This window comes from Ictidomys tridecemlineatus, chromosome 11 (genome assembly GCF_052094955.1).
Source record: "Ictidomys tridecemlineatus isolate mIctTri1 chromosome 11, mIctTri1.hap1, whole genome shotgun sequence".
Taxonomy (NCBI): domain Eukaryota; kingdom Metazoa; phylum Chordata; class Mammalia; order Rodentia; family Sciuridae; genus Ictidomys; species Ictidomys tridecemlineatus.
Genome location: NC_135487.1, coordinates 48,625,183 through 48,652,332, shown reverse-complemented (window position 1 = coordinate 48,652,332; position 27,150 = coordinate 48,625,183). Strand labels below are relative to the sequence as shown.

Genomic DNA, 27,150 nt, shown 5'->3' with positions numbered 1-27,150 from the left:
CCTCTAGTTAGACCCCACTCCAGCGGTCGAGGCAGAAAAGTGCTTTCAAGTGCTGGGAGATGAGCGCTGCAGGAACACAGATCCAGCCTTCCCGAGCGGCAAAGCACAGCCCTCTCGGCAAAGCCCATCTTCCATTTCCTTTCCTTCCTTTTCGGGAAAGCCAGGCTCCCCCCACGCGTTTGGTTATCTTATTTTCCTGACGCGCAAGGTCGCTGCCCCCTTGGGCTTCTGTCGGCGGTCTGCCCAACCGTGCGGGCCAGCGACAGTGAGGCGGCGGGGGCCGGCGTCCTGGTCCCTCCACGCCCCCTTCTTGCTCTAGGCTCCCGCCGGCCGAAGCCGCCCACCAAAGCCGGGGCTCCCGCCGGGATTGACGCGCTGGGGGAGGAGCGGTTTGATAGTGCGCGCCTCTAAGGAGCTTTACGGCAGGACTCGTTCCCGGCTCCGGCCGCCAGCCCCAGCCTCCAGGGTCCGGAGCCGGGACTGGCGGAGGCCGCGAGGGAGGGAGCGCGAGCGAGGAGGCCCGCGCCCAGCCGCCGCCGCCGCCACAGCAGCCATGGCCGAGCGCCGCGCCTTCGCCCAGAAGATCAGCAGGTACATCCCGGGCGTTGGGAGCGCCGCCGCGGCCGGACGCAGAGCGCTCCCGGCCAGGCCTAGGAGGAGGGTGGGTGTGGCGACGCGGGCGACGGCGCCAGCGCGGGGATCCCGCGGCCCTGCCCGGCAGGCGGAGGGCGGAGGGGTTGCGGGGTGCTCGGGCGCCGCCGAGGCCTCCTGACGCCCTGCGACCCTGGCCTTCAGCCCTGGCCCGCTCTGGCTGCAGAGGCGGGGGACGGCGCGCTCGCCTTTGCCGGCTCCGCGGCCGCGCGGGCCTGGAGTTTTGAGGCGGTTCATGGAGGGCGGGTGGGGGAGCTCGGCGTCCGACAGCCGGCACTGCCCAAATTCTTTGTGTCCCCACCCCCGGAGTGCCGGGGGCCGCCGCCGCGTTTGGCCCCCCTTCCCTCTCTCCCCCCGCCTCCCGGTGATCCCGGAGGGTTCGGGGTCCGCCCTCCTCCACCCCAACAAAAGGAGCGGCGCGCGGCTGGCGAGCGGGTGGGAGGCCGCTGCTCCTTCACGTCTCGCACCCAGCCGGGGAAATCTGACAGGCACCCTCCCTGCGCCCAGGGGCCCGGTTCACAGTGGGTTTGCGCACCCAGATTTTAGACATGTGGCTGCAATGAAAAGTTGAGAATACGGTGTGCAGCCCCCGATCTAGGACAACGTTATTAGTTAGCATGTGAATTTAAATGTGCGCCTGTGTTTCTCATACCCTCAGAGAAGATGATGATAGACAGTGTGCTTTGGACGTTGGCCTTGCAACGTCCAAAGCAACTCCTTACTATAGGAATCTGGAAGTAAGCAAGTGATCAAGGTTGAGGTTTCCGAGCATTTACCCACTTGTAGTGGGTTGGTTGCCACTTTTCTTTCCACTCTCCAAAGTGAAATTGACTTATGGTGGGAGGAGTCCAATATTTGTAGAATTTCATTGTAGAATGTACTTATGTATCAGGCACTAGATATTTTAAAAATATAATTATTATTTTTTAAAATTTCTGGTTGGATTATATATATATATCCTAAGCTATATGTATATATAAAGCTTAGGATTGAGCCCAGTGCCTTGCACGTACCTCTGAGCCACAACCCCAGCCCAGGCATTAGACATTTTATTTTAATAAAATAATATTTCTGTGGATTATGATGTTCCAAGAAAGGAAACATGCGTGAAATACTTTTTTAAAAAATATTTTTTAAGATGTTGATGGGCCTTTTTATTTTATTCATTTATTTAGCTGTAGTGCTGAGAATCGAACCCATAGCCTCACACATGCTAGGCATGTGCTCTACCACTGAGCCATAACTCCAGCCCCTGAAATACTTTTTTTTGACCTTTTTCCCCCTGTGGCTCTGAATCTTTTTGGTTTGCTAACATTTCCTAAACGTTTTTAATTTTTTAAAATCATTTAAAGAGAAACATCTAGTGGCTCTCAACACTGTTTGAAACTTTTTTTTTTTTTACAGAAATTTTTACTTTAAAAATAACTATACTGATCTCTTTTCTGGATCAGTTTTTTTTTAAACACTTTGCATTTAGTGCTATTATTTTTTGAGTCTTATTTAGTGATATCTGAATGTTCTTTATTCATGTATCACTAAGTATCACTAATAAAACTACTTACCTCAGCTCCTCATAGAAAGGAGCATATCAAGTAATTGCCTTTTTGTCTGTGTCTGCTTTTTGAGGTTAAGGCCCATTCATTTATGTTGACTGTAGATTAATGACCTAGGATTCTATTTGGATGATTTTGTCTTATCACTTCATATTCAACAGGAGGATGAACACTTTTACCCACTAATGCACTTTTTACTTCCTTTTCATCTTCATAACCCAGTGAGGCAGAGGTACATAGTAAAGTATATGGGCTCTGGGGTCAGATTGCACAGGTTGAAATTCTGCTTATACCAAAAATAGTTGTGTATTTCTGAGCAAGTGATATAATCTCTCTGTGTGTTGATTTCCTCATCAGAAAAGTGGGGATTAAAAACCTCCATAAAATTAAAGTTAGAATTGAATGAAACATAACACTTATTATAACGATGCCTGGTACATAAGCATTCAAAAAATCTTAGCTACTGCTATTATTATGTGTATATTATTTGCTATTGTTACTACTACCATATTCCACATCAGGAATTAAGGCTTTTAAAGAATGGTATTATTTGCCTAAATTGGTATTCAAACTTTAGTCTTTGGATTTCAGATATTACACTCTTTTTTTTGTTGACTATATTTTCTTTCTGTAACACATTTTCCATGGTAGTTTCTTTCAGGCTTTCTAACACTATGACTGTTAGCATCCCAAAAGTTATGTTTTTTTTTCTTAGTCTTCCCTTTGTTGATTGAGTATTGTTTTGCTGCCTAAGTAGCAGAATTTATGAATTATTTTTTTTGTCAGATCTTCATTTCTGGATATGGGCTTATTTAACTCAACTCAGTTTTTAGTCTTGTAGCTGTTAATAACTGAGTGGATGGTCCCAGTTTTTCAGTCTGCAGAATCCACTTTGTTCAATGCATAGTTCCATATATTATCATATATTATCAACTGCTTCATTGCTGCCTGTTTTTCTATTTGGACACATGCAACTCCCTTTTTTTTTTTTTTTTTGTATATGATACTGGAGTCCTTGGGTGGGAGGCCCTGCCTGGCTTCTGGGGTCTCAAAAGACCAGGCTGGACTACCTGTTCAAATATGCCAGTCAAAGAGATGAGTGGTCAAGGGCAAGAAAGGAGCTTTAATCAGGAGCCACACCAGGAAGAACAGATCTAGTAGTTCAGTGACCAAAGATCTTTCTTAAAGGCACTCACAAAGAAAAAGGTAAGGATTGGAGGTTTGCATGACTTGGGGTTTGTATAGTTGGCAGAGTAGGTCATCTTGGTTAGGACATGGTCTGGTTGATTATTATCTCAGGACTGCTTCTGTGAAGCTCTGGGAAGGTCATCATCACTTGAGAGGGTGATTTGGTTCCCCAAATGAGATTGCTCTTGCTTAGTGAGGCAGCTTTGGTTCAGTGATGGGGTAGTTGCTTCTGCATAGGTGGACAATCTCAGAGTGGTCTATTCTGCTAGGCTCCCTGTTACTTATGAGTAGCTTGTCAATCAGATTTGTGGTTCCTGGAATCTAAGGTAAAGGTGAAAGAAAGTGGCTCGGAAGAAAGAAGTTAGAGACAAATGGAATTAGAGAGGGACAGAATGGAGTGTACTTCCTCCATATTGATTTTACTTTTTTTTTTTGGTGATGCAGGGGATCAAACCTAGGACCTCACTTATGCCAATCAAGTGCTCTTCCACTATGCAAAACCCCCAGCCATTATATCACTGATTTGTAGTGCTGAATATCTAACATATTTTTTTGCTCCTGAGCTACATAGTAGTGTCAGAGGGAGACTAGAACAGTTAAGAGTTGGCTGTTTATGAATTAATGTCTTATTTTGAATGAGGTTCAATCCATATCATTTTTTGGTTTCCCTACTTCATCTTTTACTGAAAAGTTTTGAGTTCAACACAGGTTGTTCATTTTAACCTAAGCATACTACTGTTTCAATATGTCATTTAATCATCATTCCTGAACTTGAAAGATCTCTTCTCCCTAAAATTTACTCATTTTTTTTGACTTTGAAACCTTTTCATTGCCATTTGCCAAAGAACTTGATTCTGTATTTTCCCCTTTTCTGACATTGCTCGTGTGTGTGCATGTTCGTATATGCATGCATGTGTTTTGCTGGGGATGAAACCTGGTGCCTTGCATGCTGAACTCTTGATCTACCACTGAACTACACACTTTTTAGCCTCTTTAATTTATTCCTCTAATAGATCTTTCCCTTCAATCATAAGAATTATCTTGTGATTACCTTTCTCTTTATAAAACAAAGAACTGTCAACCAGTCATTCCTTTTTCTTTTCTAGTCACATTGCTCCTATGTATGTGGTACATTCATGACTACTTGCTGTTTGTTTTCCTCCTCATACATCCTTCAACCATATGGATGTGCTGATCTTATGTAGATTTGAGTTACAGAACTCTTGAGGGTTGAGAATATTTGACTTTTTTCTTTTCCTTATACTGATTTCATGAGATACTTTTTAAAGAAAAAGCTCTCTTGTTCTCTCTACTGCCTGTACCTCCATTTTTATACTACTTTTGAGAGCTCTTTAATGGCAGGTCTAGGTCTTGACTTTTTTTTTCCTAATTTTTTTTTTTTTTTTAGTTGTTGATGGACCTATATTTTTATTTATTTATATGTGTTGCTGAGAATTGAACCCAGTGCTTTACACATGCTAGGCAAGTGCTCTACCACTGAGCTATAATCCCAGCCCCCTAGGTTTTGACTTTTTATCTCTAGAGCTTAGCAGAGTCTTGTGGATACTAAATACATAAGAAGTGTTTGAACAAATGCCCACCTGGCTCTTTGGGGCATGTTTCATTAGCTGATCTGGTTTCACCATCCTCTAATTCAGGTATGTTGCACAGTTTCCCTCCAATGTGGCTTTCATGATGGCCTTTTCTTCAGGAGTGCTTTCTTGTGTCAGATCTGAACTTTTGCTTGTATTTTGAGGTAATCACAATCTGGTTTTTCTTTAGGGCTAATTCTATAGTTTACACTTTCTCCTCCAGTCAGTCTGGTTATTTTCCTTGTATAATAACCCATAAATGCTCATTTATATTAGTAGAACTCTTCTGCTATTCTTTCTTTTTGATATAGCTTTCTTCTTTTGAATGTCTTGCCCATTCTTTAGACTGTCCTGACTTTTGGAATAACCATCTCATTTGTATTTACCACCTATGAATGCATTTCTAAGCAATATATATATATTTTTCTGGTTTTGGAGGTATTTGAACAGAATTATATGGAACGTTTGTATGTTTTCTGTCTTGTTTCTTTGCTCAAAGTTATATTTACAAGATTCATTCATTATATTATGACTTGTTGAAATTACAGTATTTTGTTGTATAAATATATCACAAATTTATTTGTTCTATAGTAGATGAACATTTGGATTATTTTTTTTTTCATGGTTCTGTGGATTATGCCCTGAGTCCCTCACATACTAGGCAAGTGCTGTACCTCTGAACTATATCTCCATCCCTGTTTCCAGTTTTTGACTATTGACTATTGGAAAGAATATTGTTAAGAGTATTGTAATACATATATTCTGGTACAAATATGCACGAGTTTCTCTAGGGTGTACTCAACTGTGGAATTGCTGGGCCATGGATACTTATTGCTCATCATAACAGTGTACTTATCAAGTTTATTTGGTGATGCCAAACTTTTCCAGACCTATTACCTCTGTTATAAAGTTTTCTTATTTGTGGGTCTTTTCTGGGTTCTCTATTTTGTTCCACTAGTCTGGTTTTATGTCTTTTCACCAGTTGTAACTGATCTCAATTATTGTCAACTTTGAGATTTAGTAGACCAACTCCTCCCCCACTTTTAAAAAAGCATCTTGGCTGTTCTTAGCCCTGTGAATATACCAGAATAAAATAAAATACTGGGATAAAAAAATAAAAACCAAAAACCTGATAGAATTTGATTGAGATTGCATTTAGTTTATACATAAATTTGGTGGAGAAATGATATTCTTTCAATATTAAGTTTCCAATCCATGATTCGTTGTGTATCTCTCCACTTATTGAGGTCTCTATTTTGTACAATGAAATTTTATAGTTTTCCTCTATAAGGTTCTATTTTTAGTTAGACTTATTCCTAGGTATATACCAACTTTTTTATCCAGGTGTACGTTGCTAAATTCTTGTTAATTTTAAAAGTGAATCTAGATTCCTTTGTTTTTTCTATGTAGACAACCAGGTCATCTGGGAATCACAAATTTTTATTTCTTTCAAACCCTTAAGCCCTATTTTATTTTTTTTTTGTCCTTTAGACAGTTTGCTGTACTTTAGATCATGACTGTCCCCTAAATGACCAAGTGTTAAAGGCTTGGTCCCCAGGTTGGTACTATTGGGAAGTGATGGAACTCTTATGAAGTGGAGTCTACTGGAAGGTATTTAGGTTATTGGAGGTTGATCTTGAAGAGGGTGATACAGCCCTAGTCTTTTCCATATTCTCTCTCTCTCTTTTTTTTTTTTGTTTCCTGGCTTTGAGGTAAGCAATTTTGCTCTTCCAGATACTCCTTTTATGATATACTGCCTTATCCCACTCCCAAAGCAAATGTTCCAACTGATCATGGACTAGAACTTCCAAAACTGTAAACCAAAACAAATCTTTTTTCTTTATAAGTTGATTATCTCAGTTTATTTAATAGTGATGAAAATAAAATATACTATGAACTTGTATTACTGTGCAGATTATTCCCATTTCTATTCAACATTGTATTTATATTGAGCATTCTTGTTTTTTTTATGATCTTAAAAGGAAAACTTTTTATGTTTCACTACTAAGCTTAATGATTGCTGAGAGTTTTTGGTAGATTTTAGGGAATTCAATTCTTTCAGGGTGGATTCCCTAGAAACATTCCCTAGAAACAGAGTCTGAGATATGGCTTAAGAATTGATGCTTTATTTGGGAAGTACAATCCCAGGGCATCTGGAATGATTGAAAAGGGAAGTGAGACAGAGAAAGATGGGAAACAAAGTAAGGCAGTTCCATGTTTTTGGCCACTGCTTCACAAAGAGCTAGAGAGAGATTGCTTGGCGGGGTGTGCATGCCTGGCCATATCTCTGGAAAGAGGAAGGATTCCACAGATTAGTATACAGGAGTATAGAAAAAAAAAGAGGGATTTATTTGCCTCTTCTGTATTCCAGTCAATTAAATCTCTACAGAGAGTTAATTCTCCTTACTTCATTTGAATCCCTTTGGCAGTTCTGGAAGTCTCACTACTTTTTCAATGTCTTTTTATCATGGGAGTTTTTTTGGGGGAGGGGGTGCATTGATGCCAACTCAGATTAATTTACACACACAAGTGTTCACTCATGTGGCTGAATACCTTGGGTTTAGTGGTACAAATGATGTAAACAGGCCTGTTATCTTCATTTTTTTGGATAGTTTTTTTATGAAATGATTTTATTCTGAGAGTTGACTCAGTTCTGGGCTGTAATCCCACCAGCAGAAAAGATTCAAAGGCTTGATTATTGGTCTGCCTTGGGTCACATGTCCTCTATTTAGGGATCTAGAGTTATCTGCTCAGTCTGAAGTCTCATGCCCTTCTATACAACTTGGGAGGGAGATTTGATTGGGTCAGCCCCTACCAAATCTCAAGGAATGAGTTTGTTACCAGAATGAAAGGGTTTCTAATGTAAAGAGGAAGACGAGCATTCTGGTCACATCAAAACAACCAATGTTTTTAAAAATCAGTCATTTTAAGTTCCACATCGCTATAATTATTTCAATCTATGGATATATAGCTAGCTCTCCTATCTGTAATTTAAATGGAGCTGGTGGAATACAATACAATATTACTTGATGAAAGCTGGTTGTGGATTCCCTGTTCCTCTATTTTTTTTTTTTATAAAAGTTTAGCTCATAGCCTTCCCAAGAACATCTGCCAGTTTTTTATTTGAATTTTGGCATTCTCATGCTTTCTTCTGCATCTGTGTTCACCAGAAAACTGAATTAATTCCTTCACTCATATTAAGGATTTAATGATTTCGTAATTTTTGCTAATGATACAGGGATTGTGGTGCAGAGTTTTGCAGCTCTTCCACCATGGTTCTTTCTCTAACTAATACAGTTTCTTTCCCTTATCTACACAGAAGAATCCCAACTATACCCAGGTTCTTTAAAAAACAACAACAACAAAAATACATCTTTACTGAGGTACATTTTATTTACCATAAAATTCATCCACTTAAAATATACAAGTAAGTGATTTTTAGTGAGTTTATAATTGCAGATCCATCATCCAAAACCCAGCTTTAGATAATTTTTTACCACCTCCCCCCAAATCCTTTGTGTTAGTTTTTGGCTATTCCTCATTTCTACCATAATTCTCTTTGTTGCTTTCTAGATTTTCCTTTCCTGAACATTTCATGTAAATGGAGTCATATGATATGTAGCTTTTTGTGTCTGATTTCTTTCAATTAATGTGCTATTTTTATGGTTCATCTATATTATAGCATGTATCTGTACTTCATTCTTTTTATGACTAAATAATATTCCACTGTATGTAGCACATTTTGTTTGTCTATTCATCAGTTGATGGATATTTAGACTGAATCTACTTTTGGCTATTGTGACTAGTACTTCTGTGAACATTTGCTGGCAGACTTTTGTTCAAACACTTGTTTTCAGTTCTTGTGGATATGCACCTAGGAATAGAATTGCTGGGTCACATGGTAATTTATGTTTAATTTTTTTTCAGGAACTGCCAAATTATTTAACAATGACTGTACCTTTCTACATTTCTATCAGCAGTGTGTGAGGGTTCTTATTTCTCTATATCTTTGTGTATTTTTATTATTCTCCTTTTAAAAAATACTTTTTAAATTTTGATATGAGGGACTGACCCCATGGGGGCTTAACACTGAGCCATATCCCAAACCCCCTCCCCCGCCAAATAGTTTTAGGTGTAGATGGACAAAATAACTATTTATTTTTTATGTGGTACTGAGGATTGAACTCGATGCCTCACATGTGCAAGCTTTCTATCACTGAACCCACAACCCAGTCCCCAAGCCCTTTTTATGTTTCATTTTATTTTAGTTTTGGTACTAGAGATTGAATCCAGGGACACTTAACCACTGAGCCACATTCCCAGCCCCTTTAAAAAATAATAATAATTATTATTATTTTTGGAGACAGGATCTTGCCAAGTTGCTTAGGGCTTCATTAAGTTGCTGAGACTGGCTTTGAACTTGTGATCCTCCTGCTTCAGCCTCCTGAGTTGCTAGGATTACAGGCGTGCCCCACCATGCCTGACTGTCCTTTTTTGACTATAGATAGTCTGATGAGTGATATTTCATTGTGCATTTCACTAATGACCAGTCATATTTTTATGTGCTTATTGGTTTTTCACATATTTTCTTTGCTGAAATATCTATCAGGTCTTTTGCTTATTTTAAATTGGATTACTTACCTTGATTCCAAATTGCAAAAGTTCTTTTTTTATGTTTTTTTTTTTTAATTAGAGCTTTGTTGCTATACATAGTAGTTGGATTCATCCTAACAAACTCATACATGCATGGAGAGCTATACATAGTAGTTGGATTCATCCTAACAAACTCTTACATGCATGGAAATTGATTTCAGTTCATCACTCCTTCCTTTTCCCATCCCCTTTTCCTTCCAATCCTCCTTCCCTTTTTCCCTGACCTTCCTCTGCTCTACTAGGCTTCCTTTTGCTTATCTATTAATTTGTATTTGATTGTTTCTTTTTGTTATCTTATCCTTCCCTCCCTGTTTCTCTAGCTTCTGCATGAGAAAAAACATTTGACCTTTGAGTTTCTTGAGTTTTGTCTAATTTCACTTAGCATGATATTCTTCATTTCCATCCGTTTACTGGCAAATGCCATAATTTCATTCTTTTTTTAATGGCTGAGTAGAACTCTACTGTGTGTGTGTGTATCACAATTTCTTAAACCATTTATCTGTTGACAGGCATCTGGGTTGATTCCATAATTTAACAATTGTAAATTGTGCTGCTGTAAACATTGTGGCTGTGTTAATTTATATGCCAATTTTAAATCTTTTGGGAAAATACCCAGGAGTAGGATAGCTGGGTCATATAGTGGTTCCATTCCTAGTTTTCAGAGGAATCTCCAAACTGCTTTTCAGAGTAGCTGCACTAGTCTGCAGTCCCACCAACAATGTACAGGTGTTCCTTTTCCCCCACAACTTCGCCAGCATTTATTGTTGTTCATGTTCTTAATGATTGCCATTCTGACTGGAGTGAGATGAAATCGTAGTGTAGTTTTGGATTGTGTTTCCCTGATTGCTAGAGATATTGAACATTTTTTCATGTATTTTTTGATCTCTTACGTTTTTTTCTGTTGAGAAGTTTCTGTTTAGTTCTTTTGTCCATTTGTTGATTAGGTTATTTTTTTTTTTTTAGTTCTTTGTATATTTTGGGTACTGTATGTTCTCACTCATGGAAGTTAAAAAAGTTGATTTCAAAGAAGTGAAGAGTAGAATATGCTCAATAGGGGAAATGAGGCAGTGGGGTGGGGTAGAGGTCGGTTGGATAACTTATACTGTTCAACCCCAGGGCTTTGATCCCAAAGAAAGAACTTGGGGACTCAGTAGAGAGGATTTGGACATTTTATATTATTACACACTCTGTGGCAGGAGGCTGGGACAAAAATGGAGTGCTGCCCTGCATCTATGAGCCGGGAGAATGTATAAGGGATAGATCACATGCTGACTGGGCAACATTTCGGTCAAATGTTTTATAAATACCTGACTTTACTTCACAACCAGAGTCTTTGTGCTTTGATGCCCACCTACACGCTGACGATTATGGAAGTGACCAATTTCCCTCCTCCTTGCCCCATGACATATTCCTGGGAATCCTTCTTGTTTACCTTTAGAAACATTGAGCCTTCTAACACTGACTTACATTTACCCCAACAGCTACCAAAATACAGTTACACAGAAGGAATAGGTTCTAATTTTCTACAGCACAGAACAGTGACTATAGCTCATAACAATTTATTACGCATTTTGTGAAGAACTAGAAGAGAGAAGTTTGAAGGTTCCCAACACAAAGAAATAGTAAATGTTTAAGTAGATTGAAATCTTAATTATTCTGGTTTGATCATTCTGGATTTTTTTCTTTTGCATTTCCACAATGTATATATGTATTGAGTTAAAAGAAAATTAGTTTAGGATAAATGTGAGAGAATATTTCATGACATTCTATTGTTTTATTGATCTGCCTGCCTATACTATAACTGTTCTGATTACTGTTGCTTTATAGTAAGTTTTAAAATATGTTGAGTCCTCCAGCTTATAACTTCTATTTCAAATTTGTTTTGGCTATTCTGGATTTTTTTTTTCATTTCTATTACTTTTGAGGATCAATATCAATATAAAGTTTTCCAGTTTCTACAAAAATCTTGTTGGAATTTTGATAGAGGTTGCCTCAGTCAGTCAGTCAGTTTGGAGAGACTGCTCTTTGAACAAATTAAGTCTTTCAGTTCATTGAAATGGAGTTTCTATTCATTTATTCAGATTTTATTTATTCTGAAGTTTTCAATATATAGGCTTGTATTTCTTTTGTGAAATTTATTTCTGTGTATTTTGTTTTAGCTGTATTATGAATGGAATTTTTAAAGAATTGGTTTGTTCATTGCTAGTATTTGTAAATACTATTGATTTTTGAACATTGAACTTGTATCCTCTAGCCTTACTGAACTTGTATATTAATTATAGTAGTTTTTGTGCATTCTTTAGATTTTCTGTATATGGGATAATTTTGTCTATAGTAAGTAAACAGTTTTAATTTCTTCCCTGAATGCCCTTACCTCTCCCCTGTCCCATTTCATTGGCTAGAACCTCCAATACAGTGTTGAGTAAAGGTAGTAAAATCAGACATCCTTGCTTTCCTCCTGATCTAAGTGGAAAACATTCAGATATTTACCATTAAGTATGATGTTATTTGTAGGCAGATCTGTAGGAAAAGGAAGGAGAGAACAGATTTGAGGAGTATTTAAGAGTTCAAATAAATAGGACTTCACAACTAACTGTATACAGTTTACATCAGGATTCAGTTTGTGTTTGTGGGTATGAAAATTCTGGATTTACTTTTATGAAATAAGGTAGATACATTTATCTCCTTTTGGGAGTATTAAATTTTAAAAAATATATGTATTTTTTTTGTGTGTGTAGATGGACACAATACCTTTATTTTATTTTTATGTGGTGCTGAGGATCGAACCCAGTGCCTCACGTGTGCCAGGCAAGTGCTCTACCACTGAGCGCTCCAGCCCCAGCCCAGGAGTGTTAACTTTTTATAGTAGAAGATTTTCCCCTCTGTTTTTGGTTGCCAGTTTTAAGTCAGTATTAACATTCACAGATGCTAAATTTTTGAACATTTTTGTAATTACAATTTAATATATTACATGAAGTATGAAATAATATTATTACCATGTGTCAGTTGAGGAAATTGAGGTAGAGTGAATACTATGGATCACTGTGTTGAAGATGTTTAGGTTTCCCTAATTCAATGCTTTATAAATCTTTGACTTAAACCTTATCCTAAAAATAGTGTCAAATGGGATACATGAGACATCTGATATCTTTTTTAAAAAAAATTTCCTTCAGGAAAGGAGCTGGTTTTTAAATGTTAAGATATTATATAGAAGGTCTGTTATTCTTTTTAAAAGTTTTTAGTTATAGATAGACATATATTTTTTATTTTGTTTATTTATCTTTATATGGTGCTGAGGATCGAACCCAGTGCCTCACATGCGCTAGGCAAGTGTTCTACCACTAAGCCACAACCCCAGCTCTAGAAGGTCTATTATTGTTCTTTAGTTTTTTTATGTCAACATGTATGTATTTCAGTTTTCTTTAGCCTTTAGTGATTACTCTGGTCCAGTTCTCCATGTTTCTGAAGACTTTAACCAGAACTCTAGCTGACAAGCAACATAAAAATAATGCCTCAAATCTGGGTTTTAATTAGCCATCCATGAAAGATAGTAGACAGATCATAACAGTGACGACAGTCATTGTAACTATTCCTATTAATAATATGTTAGTATATATAATAAGCATTTTCACTGGGTATCTTTAATTTACCTCATAGGCTAGGCTTTGGAAAACAGAATATAGTTAGAACCATTTATCTTTGGAAACTTACTTCCATGGAAAGAGGCCTTAGGTATCCAGATATGAATTCAAACCCTTCCTCTACATTTCATAAGATCAGGCAAGTTACTTTATTCTTAAAATTTATCTGAAAGATCTATTTTTTCTCATAAAATAATAGTGTTATGGTAAGTTTGGAATACAGAAGGCCTAATAGAGAAAATAAAATCACCCATAATTCTCCATTCAGACAAAAATCTCTGTCTTCTTGATGCTTCCATTCTAGTGATAGTCTTTGTAAAAACTAAAAATAATCATAGTGTCCATCAGGAGAGACTGGTTAATAAGTTCCACTTTATTAATAGCATGAGTTCTATAGCAGATAGAAAGGGGATCAGTAGTTAAAACATAGAGTCTCTATATTCAGATCTGGGCTTTATTCCTTATTAGGTATGTGACCACAATGACCTCTTGAAGCTTCAGTATCATTGTGTAATACCTACTTCATAAGATTTTTTTTTCTGAAAATTAAATGATGTTTAGCAGATGGTATGCTGTAAGTACTCCACAAATATTTAGTTTTATGTACTAATGGAGAAAAATTTCCAAGATGTATTATTATATATGATGTAAAGTATCGAGAAAAGATTATTGTTAGGTGCTGTGTATGGACATTAAAAAAAATAAGGATTTTTTTATGCTGATGTGTATACATCTTTTTCTTGAAGCATACCCAGGAAAATATTAAGTGGTTACACTTGAGGACTACTAGGATTGGGGATTGAAAGTGGTAGAGAGCTGTACATCTTATTCAATTAGGATCCCACTCTTGTGGTTGTACATGATGTAGAGATTCACTGTGGCGAATGCATATATGTACATAGGAAAGTTATGTCAGAATTACTCCACTGTCTTTCCTATTCCTGACCCTCTCCTTTGTCTTCATTCCCCTTTGTTGTTGTTATATATTTTTTTAAATTTATAATTAATAGACTTTTCTGGGGAGAAGATTTAGGTTTGTGGAAAAATTAGTGGAATGTGTAGATTCCCTACCTCTCCATGTTTCCCCTATTATTAATATTTTGCATTAGTGTATTATGTTTGTTGTAAATGATGATCAATATTAATATATGTTATTATTAACTAAAGTCCATAGATTACATTAGGGTTCACTCTTTGTGTTGTATATTCTATGGGTTTTGACAACATATAATGGCCTTTATCCACCATTACAGTATTTTACAGAATAATTTTACCGCCCTAAATATACCTTGCTTTCTACTTACTTATTAATCCTTTCTTCTTCTCCCTCTAACCCCTGACAATCACTGTTTTCTTTTCTTTCTCCAGTTTTGCCTTTTCTAGTGTGTCATATAGTTGGAATCATATAAAGCCTTTCCAGATTGGCTTCTTTCACTTAGCAATATTCTTTTCATGGCTTGAAAGTTCATTTCTTTCTTTCTTTTTTTTTGGCCTTAATTTTTAATTTTTTTTAGTTATACATGACAGTAGAATGTATTTTGACATATCATACATATATGGAGTATAACTTCCCATTTTTGTGATTGTACATGATATGGCATTAACAGTGGTCATGTATTCATATATGAACATAGGAATGTTATGTCTGATTCATTCTACTGTCTTTCCCATTCCCATCCTAATCCTACCCCTCCAATCCAATGAACCTCTACCCCTCCCTAGCCATTGTGAGTTAGCATCTGCATATCAGAGAGAACATTCAGTATTTGGCTTTCTGGGATTGGCTTATTTCATTTAGCATGATAGTCTCCACTCCATCCATTTACCAGAAGATGCCACAATTTCATTATTCTTTATGACTGAGAAGTATTCTGTTATGTGTATGTACCACATTTTCTTTATTCATTCATCTTTTGAAGGGCACCTAAGTTGGTTCCATAGCTTAGCTATTGTAAATTGAACTGGAGAGCTCATTTCTTTATATTGCTGAATAGTATCCTTTTGTATGGCTATACCACAATTTGTTGATCCATTTACTTACTGAAGGACAGATTGCTTCTGAGTTTTGGCATTATGCATAACGACTTAGCCTTTTAAAACACAGATATGATGTAGTGACCTTCAAGTTACCTATAAAAAATTGAGCTAATTCAGTATCTTGAACCTTAAACAATGATAACTTTTATCTTTGAATTAAAAATTTCTAATTGAATATTCATCTCAAAACAGTGCACAGTAAATTTGTGTGGAATGATTAAGTGTAAAAGAAGAAAAAAGATATTAAAGAGAAGTAGGGGGAAAGATTATATATTAAATCTGGATAAATTTTAGAAATTGAGGTTTTCTTGAAACTTACCTGGAAATTCTAATGGGAACCATCATGTTCATGGCTCTGAATTCAACCATTAACTTAAGAGCACTCCAAAACAAATGTCACCAAACTGGCCCAGAAAGTAGGACGTTTGAGTTTGTATCATTTTATGTACTTGGAATGACAGGAAGAAAGTAGGGTTTATTTTGGGGAAAAAAGAACAGAAGACAAGTTTTATAAAAAAATAGAGAAATTTTATAGGGTAGAAACTAGATATTGACATCAGGAATATAATTGCACAAAATCCATAGATGTTCGTCTTTGTTTTGAATTCACAAGTCACATTGTCTGCTTAATAAAACTAATATAATGGAGGACATTATTACGGGATTTAAGAATTACTGAATGTTTTGGTTTATAGTTTGGTGGAATTTGAGGAATATAAAGATTAATGATTTATTAATCCTTTTGAATAAAAATATTTTTGTTTTAGAAATGCTATTTATTTAAGTATATCAAAATGCTAGTGTACCCTTAAGAATTAACAACTACCTTTGAAATCTTGGAAATTCTAAACCTTAATCTTTATTTTCCAAATAAAGGGTTCTAAATCTTCCAAATGAAGATATATCCTTTTTTTTTTTTTTGAGTGGGGCGTACCAGGCAGTACCCTAGAAGCTCTCAATCACTGAACCACATCCTCAGCCCTTTTTTATGTTTTATTTTGAGACAGGGTCTTAATAAGTTGCTTAGGGTCTTGCTAATTGCTGAGGCTGGCCTCGAACTTGGGATCGTCCTGTCTTAGCTTCTTGAGTTGCTGGGATTACAGATGTGCGCTACCATAGTCAGCAAGATTTATTTTTAAATTATGGTAGTGCCTTTGTAGTTTGCTCAGTTTGTTAGTAGCACTATATATTTCATAGGGCTTAAACATTCATTTTTTTTTTTGAGTATCATATGTTAAATATATAGGGCTAGAGTTGTGGCTCAGTGGTAGAGCGCTTGCCTAGCATGTGTGAGGCACTGGGTTCGATTCTCTGCACCACATAAAAATAAATAAAGCTCTAACAACAACTAATAAAATATTAAAAAAATATATAAAAGGAAAAAAGATGAATACAAACACTGCCTCTTTTTATAGAGCATTACATGAAATGGAGAAAATAACTGGGAAGAAAATACAAGTTAGATTTTGGTAAATGTTTGAAGAGTTTATGTAAGTGTGGTATTTTTGGCTATAGTCTATAATAAATTTGCATGATGATCTTAGTATTTGTGTTTTACCCTTAAAACTAGTTAAGAATTGGGTTAGTCAATATAGAAGGGAAACAGTATACTAGGAAGCAGTTATTTGGAAAGGACCTGAAAGGTTGGAGAAGTAAATTAGATTCAGTATATGGAAAACTATTAATTTGGAACATTATTGGTTAAGTAAAAATAGAATATGTTCCATAACATGCCATATTGAAAAAAGCTTTATATAAGTTGGCTCTAACTTTTTATCATACATCAGCATAACAAAAATGTTTTAATGTAATTATAATATTTAGGTAATTATATATTTCCTATAATATTTTAAATTTATAGGCATTAATATGCTGAGATTTTGATTGTTCTTTAAGTGAATCTTCAATGTACTTCCTCCTATTTAAATAAAAAAAATGTATAGAATGTATTTGCTTTTTTTGTTTTAGAACTGTGGCAGCCGAAGTTAGGAAACAGATCTCTGGACAGTACAGTGGTTCTCCCCAACTGCTGAAAAACCTCAACATTGTTGGCAATATATCCCATCACACCACAGTAAGTAGCATGTTTTACAGGTATATTACTGGCAAGACCATGCAAAAGTAGAGGAAAGATAAGAGCCAATAAATTAGTTTCTATCACTGGTCTCAAAATTTTACTTGATGCTTTTTTTTTGGCAGGCTGGCCTGCCTGCCTGCCTGCCTTTCTTTCTTCTTTTTTTTCTTTTATTTTCTTTCTTTCTGCTGGGGATTGAACCCAGGGTCTTGTGCATACTACCACTGAGCTATGTCCTCAGCCCAGTAAATACTTTTAGTAGGCTTTGTGTATTTTTTTTTAATGGCTACTATAAAAAATTACCACAAACTGGATGGCTTAAAGTAATAGAAGATTATTCTCTCAGTATTGAAGGACAGAAGTCTGAAGTCAGTATCACTGGACTGAAATCAAGTTTTTTTCAGGGGCACACTTCCCTTCAGAAATTCTAGAGAGAATCGTTTCCTTGTCTCTTTCAGATTCTGGAGGCTTCTGGCATTCCTTGAGTCTTATGTCTTTAAGGCTAGAGTCTTCAAATTTTTCTCAGATCCATCTTCATTTGGCTTTTTTCACTGTTTATATGACCCAAATCTTCCTCTGTCTTACTATAAGAATACATATGATTCTGTTGGGGGCCCACCCAGATAATCTGTATTTTATGGTCCTTAATCCATTTGCAGAGACTTTTAAATTTTTTTCATGCAAAGTAGTATATACAGAGTTGTGGTTTGGGATGAAGAGAATTTTTGTATCAATATTGTGTTCCAAACTACAGTCTGGTCATGTTTTTACAAGAGCAATCAACATAACAATAAATAAAATAAGAGGACTGTTTAGAAAACTTAGCAATAAAAGCTCCAAAGATATAAAAAAAGAATCCTTCCTATGAATACTTTGAAAATTGTAAAGTTTAACATGACTGTGAATTATTATTACTATTTTTATTTGAGAGTTATGGGCAAAGTCTAAGCAAGAAGGTTAAAGAGGGTATGACCAAAAGCATAAAGGAGTGTAAGACCAATGTTTTGTGGTTTCCTTAGAGCCTCTGGCTGATCATCCTGTTGAAATGATAGAAGGAACTAGATTAAAGCATTTTATATTTAAAAAATGATTTTCCTTTATGGGAAATTTTAAAATTCTTATTTTTACCTCTTCCTATCTACCCACCTTTCATTCTCACCCTTCTTTATAAAGGTGCCCCTTACTGAAGCAGTGGATCCAGTTGATTTAGAAGATTACCTCATTACTCATCCTTTAGCTGTGGATTCTGGCCCTTTACGGGATTTAATTGAATTTCCTCCAGATGATATTGAAGTTGTTTATAGTCCCAGGGACTGTAGAACCCTTGTTTCAGCTGTACCTGAAGAAAGGTAAGAAGACACCTATTTGGGGTTTTAGTGTAATAGAAAAGGCTCTCTTTCATTATGTTATTTAGATTCTATTTCTTTTGGTAGTTCCACTTTCTATTTTAACAACAAGAAGGACAGCAACCAAATTTATCATTGCTTTCCTAACTAAATTACAAAAAATTTTTCTTTCTTAAAACAGTGAAATGGATCCTCATGTTAGAGATTGTATAAGAAGTTATACAGAAGACTGGGCCATTGTGATCAGAAAGTAAGTTGTATGTTTATTATAATATATAAAAATATTGAGTAGGATTTATAAATGGATTAAGGTAGATTAATAATTATGAGGCTCGAGAATTCATAACAAAATAGTTAGTGAAGCAAAAGAAAATATCTTGTATAAAAATACTTTCTCCTTTGGAATTTTATAATTACTTCCGTTTACTTTCCTCTATTTGGTTTGTGGGAATAATATTTCTATATTATCATAAAACAATAATAATAATAATGGGGGCTGGGGATGTGGCTCAAGCGGTAGCGTGCTCACCTGGCATGCGAGCGGCAATGGGTTTGATCTTCAGCACTACATACAAATAAAATAAAGATGTTGTGTCCGCTGAAAACTGAAAAATAAATATTAAAAAATTCTCTCTCTTTTTTAAAAAAGAATAATAATGATTTGTAAGTATAATTCTTTTATGAAATCATGAATAGATATTATTAATGAGTAATCTGTTTTTCTTAATAAGATTCCAATTTAGTGAAAGTTTCATAGTTAAGCTTAATGGCCAGTTTTCCAGATTTAGCTATTTGAAAGATCTCTGCTCTTTATAAACTATCTAAATACTTACAGGTCCTTGACATATACATCCACGCAGGTAAATGTTGGTGAAAAAATGCTTTGTTTTACCACATAATTTATTTTTGTAAGGGATTGTGTTCAAAATACCAGTTCAAGTTAAGAAACAAAACACAATTAATTTCCCCTTGCCAGTTTGCATAATGAAGCAAGTTCTTCATACTGAATCTTTTTAGCCCTGTTTTATTTTTAAAGGAGTTGTAATAACCAGTAGTAGAGAATTCTGCTATGGCATTAGAGTTTTCACAAATTAAGGAATCTATACCAGAAAGTACTAGCAGAAGTGATGTATCCATTGCGTATTTCATCATCATAGCTACTGTCTTATTTCTCTGGGCTTGATATTGTGTGTCATTCTGGAGGATCCTGGTGACATGCTTTTTAGTTTTAGTGTGACCTAATAAAAGCACTGTCTGCTACCCTTTATGTAGAAGAACTCTTTCTGTGAACTTAAAACATTGGTTAAAAATTCTAGTAGCCAAATTTTAGACATTACCAAAGAAAACACTTCCTCTGTCAGGTAATTCAAAAGTCTTTATTTCTTTGCATATATGTTGGGAACCTATAATCCAAAGTCTTAATAGGTTAGTTGTAAAATACATTGGTCTCAGAATCATAGCCTCTTCTGATAATAGTGTTGCTAAGGCTGGTTTAAATAAGAGGGTAAGGGAATTAACATTTATGAGGACTTATTATGTGTTGGGTATTTATTGGGCACTTTGTACTTTTCTCCTTTAAAGTTTCAATATATGAGATAGCTCAGGACAGAATGCTCCTTTTGAGCTCAAATGAAGGAAGTGAGAGTAAGTCCTATGGATAGCTGGGAGAAGTGTTTTTAGGCAGAGGGAAAAACCGCACATGAAAACCACATATTGGAAGCATGCTAGAAATATTCAAGGAAGAACAAAGAGGTCATTGTGGCTGGAACAGAAAAATTGAGGGTGAGAATGCTAAGAAATGAGGTCAGAAAAATGGTGTTGTATGGAGTCGGATGGGTAATCGTGTAGAGCCTCATCATAGCAACTGACTAGAGAACAAGATGATAAAGAAGAGTGTTGATTATGAGTCATTTGAAGCTCTCTTCAATTTCATACTATCCATTTTTTAAGACAGAATGAAAGACTATTTTGATTTATCAAAGCACATTACATATACAACATCACAGATTGAAGTACTTGAAACATTTCATGAAAGATAAGATTCTCCTGCTGAATAAACCTTTCATATTATTATACTAAGTATCTTTATTTTAGTTCTTCCAGAGAAATGCTTTCTGATATTTTGTGGTTATACTGTGCACATCATGTAACTGCCCTTTTAATAGCTGTGGCAGCAAGGCACGATGTGAATCATATAAAATATGAATTTTTATTATTTCACAAATTAGTTGATAGCAGGAACCATACTATCTGCTGGTAATTATAATTATTTTGTCCCAATTTATGTATTTCCTCAAAACTTTTGACTCTATGTAGTTTAGAATCATGAATAAAAATTATTTATCAGTTCTTATTTGATATGCTATGATATTGACAGGAAAGAAATTTACATTAATTTAAGAGTTATTCTGGAGCTGAGGTTGTGGCTCAGTGGTGGTGTGCTTGCTTAGCATGTGTGACGCACTGGGTTCGATTCTCAGCACCATATATAAATAAATAAAAAATAAAGGTCCATCAAAAACTAAGAAATATTAAAAAAAGAGTTGTTCTTAGCATGTTCTCTGTGCATATATAATTAATAATATAGATATATAGAGGTGTGCAGATCTTGCTTTTTCATTTTACAAGTTTGTAGCTTTAGTTCAAATTTTTTTCTACTTAATGATATATGGCAAAAACCTTATGAATAATTTCAGTGTTTCATATACACATGAAACACTTTTAAAGTTTATATTATTAATAATATAATGTATTTCTTCTTTCCCATTTTATTCTTTAACCCGGCTTCTCAGCTTTTTACTGACCAAGTCTTTAGACTAGAAATACAATTTAAATTGTACACCTGCTCTTGGGTTGGATTAAAGGAACCTTGATTGGAAATTTTATTGAACTTCTGGTTAAATATTTAAATACTTAAAACTTTTAGAATAGATCTTTATGTGAAGAAATAATGAGAACATTTGGCTTATTACATGATGATGCTGAAAAAGTGAAAAAATAAAAAAATTTGATATTTATTTGTTTTATTTTGAATAGATACCATAAGCTGGGAACAGGATTTAATCCTAATACATTGGATAAACAGAAGGAAAGGCAAAAAGGTTTGCCAAAACAGGTCTTTGAATCTGATGAAGCTCCAGATGGCAATAACTACCAGGATGAACAAGTAATGATTTTATTCTTAAATAACTGTAAAAAATATTTTAAGATAACTTATTAATTAATATATTTAACATTTTGTATGACAGGATGATCTTAAAAGACGTTCAATGTCAATAGATGATACTCCAAGGGGTAGCTGGGCTTGCAGTATCTTTGACTTGAAAAATTCGCTTCCTGATGCATTGCTTCCTAATTTACTTGATCGAACTCCAAATGAAGAAATAGACCGCCAGAATGATGACCAAAGGAAATCAAACCGTCACAAAGAACTCTTTGGTTTGCATCCGTCACCAGATGAGGTATAGACGTTTATATACAAAGAAAAAAATGAGTATTAAAATAGACATTTTTGGAGTAGGATTTATAAGTAGAATTACAATAATGTAGAAAATAAAACCTAGAAACCCACATATGATTTTTATAAATGAAATATACTTTTATACTACTGAATTTGTGTGTGTGTGTGTGTGTGTGTGTGTGTGTGTGTGTGTGTGTGTGAATGCTGGTGCTGGAAATTGAAACGAGGGTCTAGCACATGCAAGGCAGATGCTCTACCACTGAGCTACATACACCCTCAGTGGTGAAAATTCTCAATGAGTAATTTCTTTGAAACGAGCACACGATCCAAAGACTTCTGTTTATGGACAAAGAACTTATTCTTTACTATGTTAAATTTTGAAGACTAAAAGTATTAGATTAGTAAAATAAGTTTTTTAAAAAATAAATTGCAAGGGGTTGAAATATGATAAAGATGTTATTTTTGTGTTGCATGTCAAATTATAGGAAGAACCAATAGAACGACTTAGTATTCCTGATGTACCCAAAGAACATTTTGGTCAAAGACTTCTTGTGAAATGTTTATCACTTAAGTGAGTATTAATTTCTTTTATATATAGCTTTCTGGGGCAATATTTTGATATTTTGGCTACTAGTATAACAAAATCTTAGTAGATTTTATACATGTATGTATGTCCTTTTGAGAAGTATTGTCCTATACATAATTTTAAATGCTGTTCTGCCTTCATGCTTATATCTGAAGTTAAGCTTTAGAGCATTTTTGGTTCCGAGGTGAAGGTAACTCTTAGCCTTAGTTGTACAATTAGTCTTAAGATTGGAAAAACATTCACTGAAATATTATTTATTTGACACTGTTCTTGATTGAGAAGTACAAAGATAAGCTTTTTTTTTCATTAAAGAGTTAATTTTATATTTGTTACATGGTAGGCTTTGTTTTTTGAAGACTTGGAAGTATATATACTTGAAGACTTGGAAGTATACATATATGTGTGTGTATGTATTTGGAAATATATATATTTTTTACTTATTTAATTTATTCTAATTAGGAATTATATATTTTTAACTTTAAAAAAATTTTGTGACTTCTGACATCGTTGAGGTGACATTTTATATTCATATTCTTCTTTACAAATATTTTATTTCATGCTGTCTTCAGAGTAATTCTGTAAGATATTATTTTCTTCATTTTACAAATGAGGAATTCTGGATTCAAAGGAATTAGCAGAAGTTCATTGGCATGATCAATATTGGGCAATCTGGAAAACAAACTCCATATTCTTTTCATTAAAACATATTCATATTATAAATTAAATGTGAGTTCTGACTTCAGGAAAAAAGTTTAAATTAATTCATAGAGATCTCTAAAAGCAGCAATTTATAGTGACAGACAACTTTTGTGTGTAATTCTGGAAACTTTCTTTCCTTAAAATCTAAGTCTTCATATATTTAGTTAAATTATCCAGAAACCTGTAAGATTAAGTATGTCGAGTGTTTTGAATATCTGGACGCCTAACTGAATCAAATTTATAATCTTTTTTTAACAGCTCTTCTGTAGTATACTTTATGTATCACAAAATCTAAGGTGTACATATCAGTAGTGTATACTCATAGTATTGTGCAATTGTCACTATTGTCTAATTCTAGTATATATTTATCACCCCAAAGAAACTCCATACCTTTATTCGTCAGCTTGGGCTGCTGTATGAATACCATAAACTGGGTAGCTTATCCAGCAGAAATTTATTGTCACAGTTCTGGAGACTGGAATATCTACCTTATAGAATTACTCCGAAGACAGCATGAAATAAAATAAGAGAAAGCACTTTGTAAAGCAGAATATGAATGTAAGATGTCACCTTAATGATGTCAGAAGTCACATAACTTTTTTAAAGAAGGGGGTTGGTTTTCAGTGAGGCCTTGCTTTCTAGCTTGCATATAGCTGCCTTTTTTTCCCCTGTGTCTTCACATGCCTTTCTGTCCTTTATGCGCAGAAAGAGAGGTCTCTGTTGTTTCCTTCTTTTATAAGGACACCAATTCCATGGGATTAGTGTACAATCTTAGGATTTCATTTAATGTAAATTACTTCCTTAAAGGCCCTATCCTCACCTACAGTTACTTTGGTGTTAAGGCTTTAACATAAGTTCTAGGGAGATTAATAATGTCACCCCTGTGCCCTCTTCCCCTTAGCCTCTGCCAGTCATTAAGTTGCTTTTTGTTTCTGTGAGTTTACCTATGTAGGTGATATTTCATGTAAACAGAAGTATACAATATATGGCTTTTTGTGTATAGACTTTGTGTAAAGGTTTCTTCACATAGCATACTGTTTTTATGGTTCATCCATGTTGTAGCATGATCAGTAATTCATTCCTTTGTAGTGCTGAACAGTATTCTACTGCATGGGTATACTTCATTTTGTTTATCTGTTCAACAGTTTGGAGGTGTTTCCACTTAAAAAAAAAGCAGCTTTATTTAGATACAATCCCCTATTAAGTAGTTTACCCAGTATTTGCTCAGTATACAGGGCACCAGTATATTCACCTCATTCATTAACTATACAAGTCAATGGGTTTTGTTATGTTCACAGGTCTGTGTAACTTATCACAAGAAACTTAAGAATACATTCATCACTCTGTGTGTGTGTGTGTGTGTGTTTGTGTGTGTGTGTGTTGTTGTTGTTGTATGTGCCAAAAGTAAACTTGACCACTACCTCTCTCCATTTCCAAAAAGTTATTTACAGATTGAGATTCTAAATATGAAAGGTAAACAGTAAACTTTCTAGAAAAACATATAAGGGTAGCTTCATGAAAGGAAGGAATTCTTTAATATGATGTAGAAAGCACTACCCTTGGAGGAAAACATTGATACTTTTTACTTTATTAAAGCTGATTTTGTTCATCAAAAGGCACAAGAGTGAAGACAAGCCATAGAGAAGGGAAAAAATATTTCCATACACACTTTGGACAGTGTGCTGATATTCAGAATACACAAAGAACTACCCATTGCTGAGGAGAAAGTTAAATAATAAATAGAAAAATGTATCAAAAGAAAGTGTCTGGGCTGGCATTGTAGCTCAATGGTACAGTGCTTGCCTAGCATGTGTGAGGCACTAGATTCGATTCTCAACACCACATACAAATAAGTAAATAAAAATAAAAGGTCCATTGACAACTAAAAAAAAATATTAAAAAAAAGAAAGTATCTGAATGGTCAGTAAATATGTGAAAAAACGTAGGAAAAAATCTAGTGCAGTACTATTTGCTTGCTGCAGTAACAGTATCAAGTGTAGAGGATGCAGAGAACATTTTATAGAGACTGACACACACATGGACAGGATCATCAGGTTTCCTTTTCTTTCTTTTTTAAAAAATTATTATTATTATTATTATTATTTTATAGTATTGAGATTGCTGAGCAACATCTCCAGTCCTTTTTATATTTTTATTTTGAGAGGGCATCTTGCAGATTTGCTGAGGCTGACTTACTGGCATTCATCCTGCCTCCACCTCCTATATAGCTGAGATTATAGGCATGTGCCCCCACATCTGTCTAAGGTCCCTTTGCTTTTAGTTTCTGGTTGAGTTTTACTAAGAGAGACATTAAGAGGAAGTTGGAGGGTGGAAGAGAGTAGATCATGTGAGGTATTAATTCCTCTTACTCTCTTCTTCTGAGTCACTTTAACTTGTTTCTTCCTTCTCCTCATAGTTTCTATGAAGGGCCCTGGATTCTACTATTTTTTTTTTCTTTTGGTTACTTCTTCCATGTTCTTTTTCAGCCTTGAGTTGATGATGATTCCCACTGTTGCTAGCCCCAGGGAGTGGTACTCTGCATTGTTTTTCCCTAGATTTATCCAAACCTTTTTAAATGGCTCTTTGTTAAACTCAGCCCTATGTGAATATGTTGTCTGTCTCCTATAAGGAGATACTGATACTCTTGTAATTCAAAAACAGTGTAATGCAGAGTTATTTCAACTTCAGCACTATTGACATTTTTGTGTAGATAATTCTTTGTTGTCAGCATCAACTCTGTATAATGTAGACTGTTTAGTCACATACCTAGGCTTCTACTTGCTAAATGCCAGTAATAACTGCTGCTGTAGTTGTGATAACAAAAAATGTCTACAGCCATTGCCAGACGTCCCTTGGTGTCAAATTTGTCCTTTGATGAGAACTATTGCTCTAGTTTAATTAACCTCACATTACATATTATTTCAATTAATAAGTATTTACTCAGTGTTTACTTTGTGTAGGCAATTGTTCTTGGAAATGAATTAAACATCTCAAGCATACAGTTAAAATAAATTTTGACATAGATATAAAATGGGAATTATTATACCAGCATTGAAAATAAGATTAATGTTACTGACATGGAAATTTGCCTAAGTGAAGTAAGCCAATCCCCAAAAAACAAAGGCTGAATGCACTCTATGATAAGTGGGTGATGATCCATAATGGTAGGAGGGGCATGGGAAAAATGAATAAACTTTGGGCAAAGGGGTGGTAAGGTTTGGGGGACGGGGGCAGGAAAGATGGTGGAATGAGATGGACACCATTACCCTAGGTACATGTATGACTGCACATATGGTGCGATGCTACATCATGTACAGCCATAGAAATGGAAAATTGTTCTGCAATTTTGTACAGTGGATCAGAATGCATTCTGCTGTCATATATACTTCATTAAAATTAATTAATATAAAAAATGTTAGGTTAAAAAATCAAACTACTAAATATTATGTATACTCTGACACTCTTTGTTTAAGAAAGGTCTGGATGGATTAGGTACTAAACCACTAATTATGGCTCTTTCCACATTGTGGAATTTTGGATGCTTTTGTTTTACTCTGAATGTTTTTAAGTATTTTTAAAGTGTTTTGTATTCAATCCATGATTCATAACCTGAAAGAGAAACATTAGGTGATTAGTTTTAAATTTTTTGAAAACTGACCATATATACTTA

The 27,150-nt window shown here is 35.3% G+C and overlaps 1 protein-coding gene across 18 annotated transcripts in view; it reads left to right on the top strand.

Annotated features, from left to right (window-relative positions):
* Nucleotides 1-212: 212 nt before the first annotated feature.
* The window catches only part of Dock7 (dedicator of cytokinesis 7), a 192,164-nt gene continuing 165,226 nt past the window's right edge, over nucleotides 213-27,150 (top strand). For 4 of the 18 annotated variants that reach the window (XM_040288766.2, XM_040288767.2, XM_040288764.2 and 1 more), the window contains exons 1-7: nucleotides 228-591; nucleotides 17,284-17,389; nucleotides 18,563-18,738; nucleotides 18,917-18,985; nucleotides 21,772-21,901; nucleotides 21,984-22,196; nucleotides 22,681-22,766. In XM_040288766.2, coding sequence (XP_040144700.1) covers nucleotides 554-591; nucleotides 17,284-17,389; nucleotides 18,563-18,738; nucleotides 18,917-18,985; nucleotides 21,772-21,901; nucleotides 21,984-22,196; nucleotides 22,681-22,766 — 818 coding nt within the window. In that variant the 5' untranslated portion in view covers nucleotides 228-553. Of the gene's footprint in view, nucleotides 592-17,283; nucleotides 17,390-18,562; nucleotides 18,739-18,916; nucleotides 18,986-21,771; nucleotides 21,902-21,983; nucleotides 22,197-22,680; nucleotides 22,767-27,150 lie in introns of all 18 variants that reach the window. The other 14 variants (XM_021734820.3, XM_040288765.2, XM_040288761.2 and 11 more) reach the window with 7 other exon arrangements.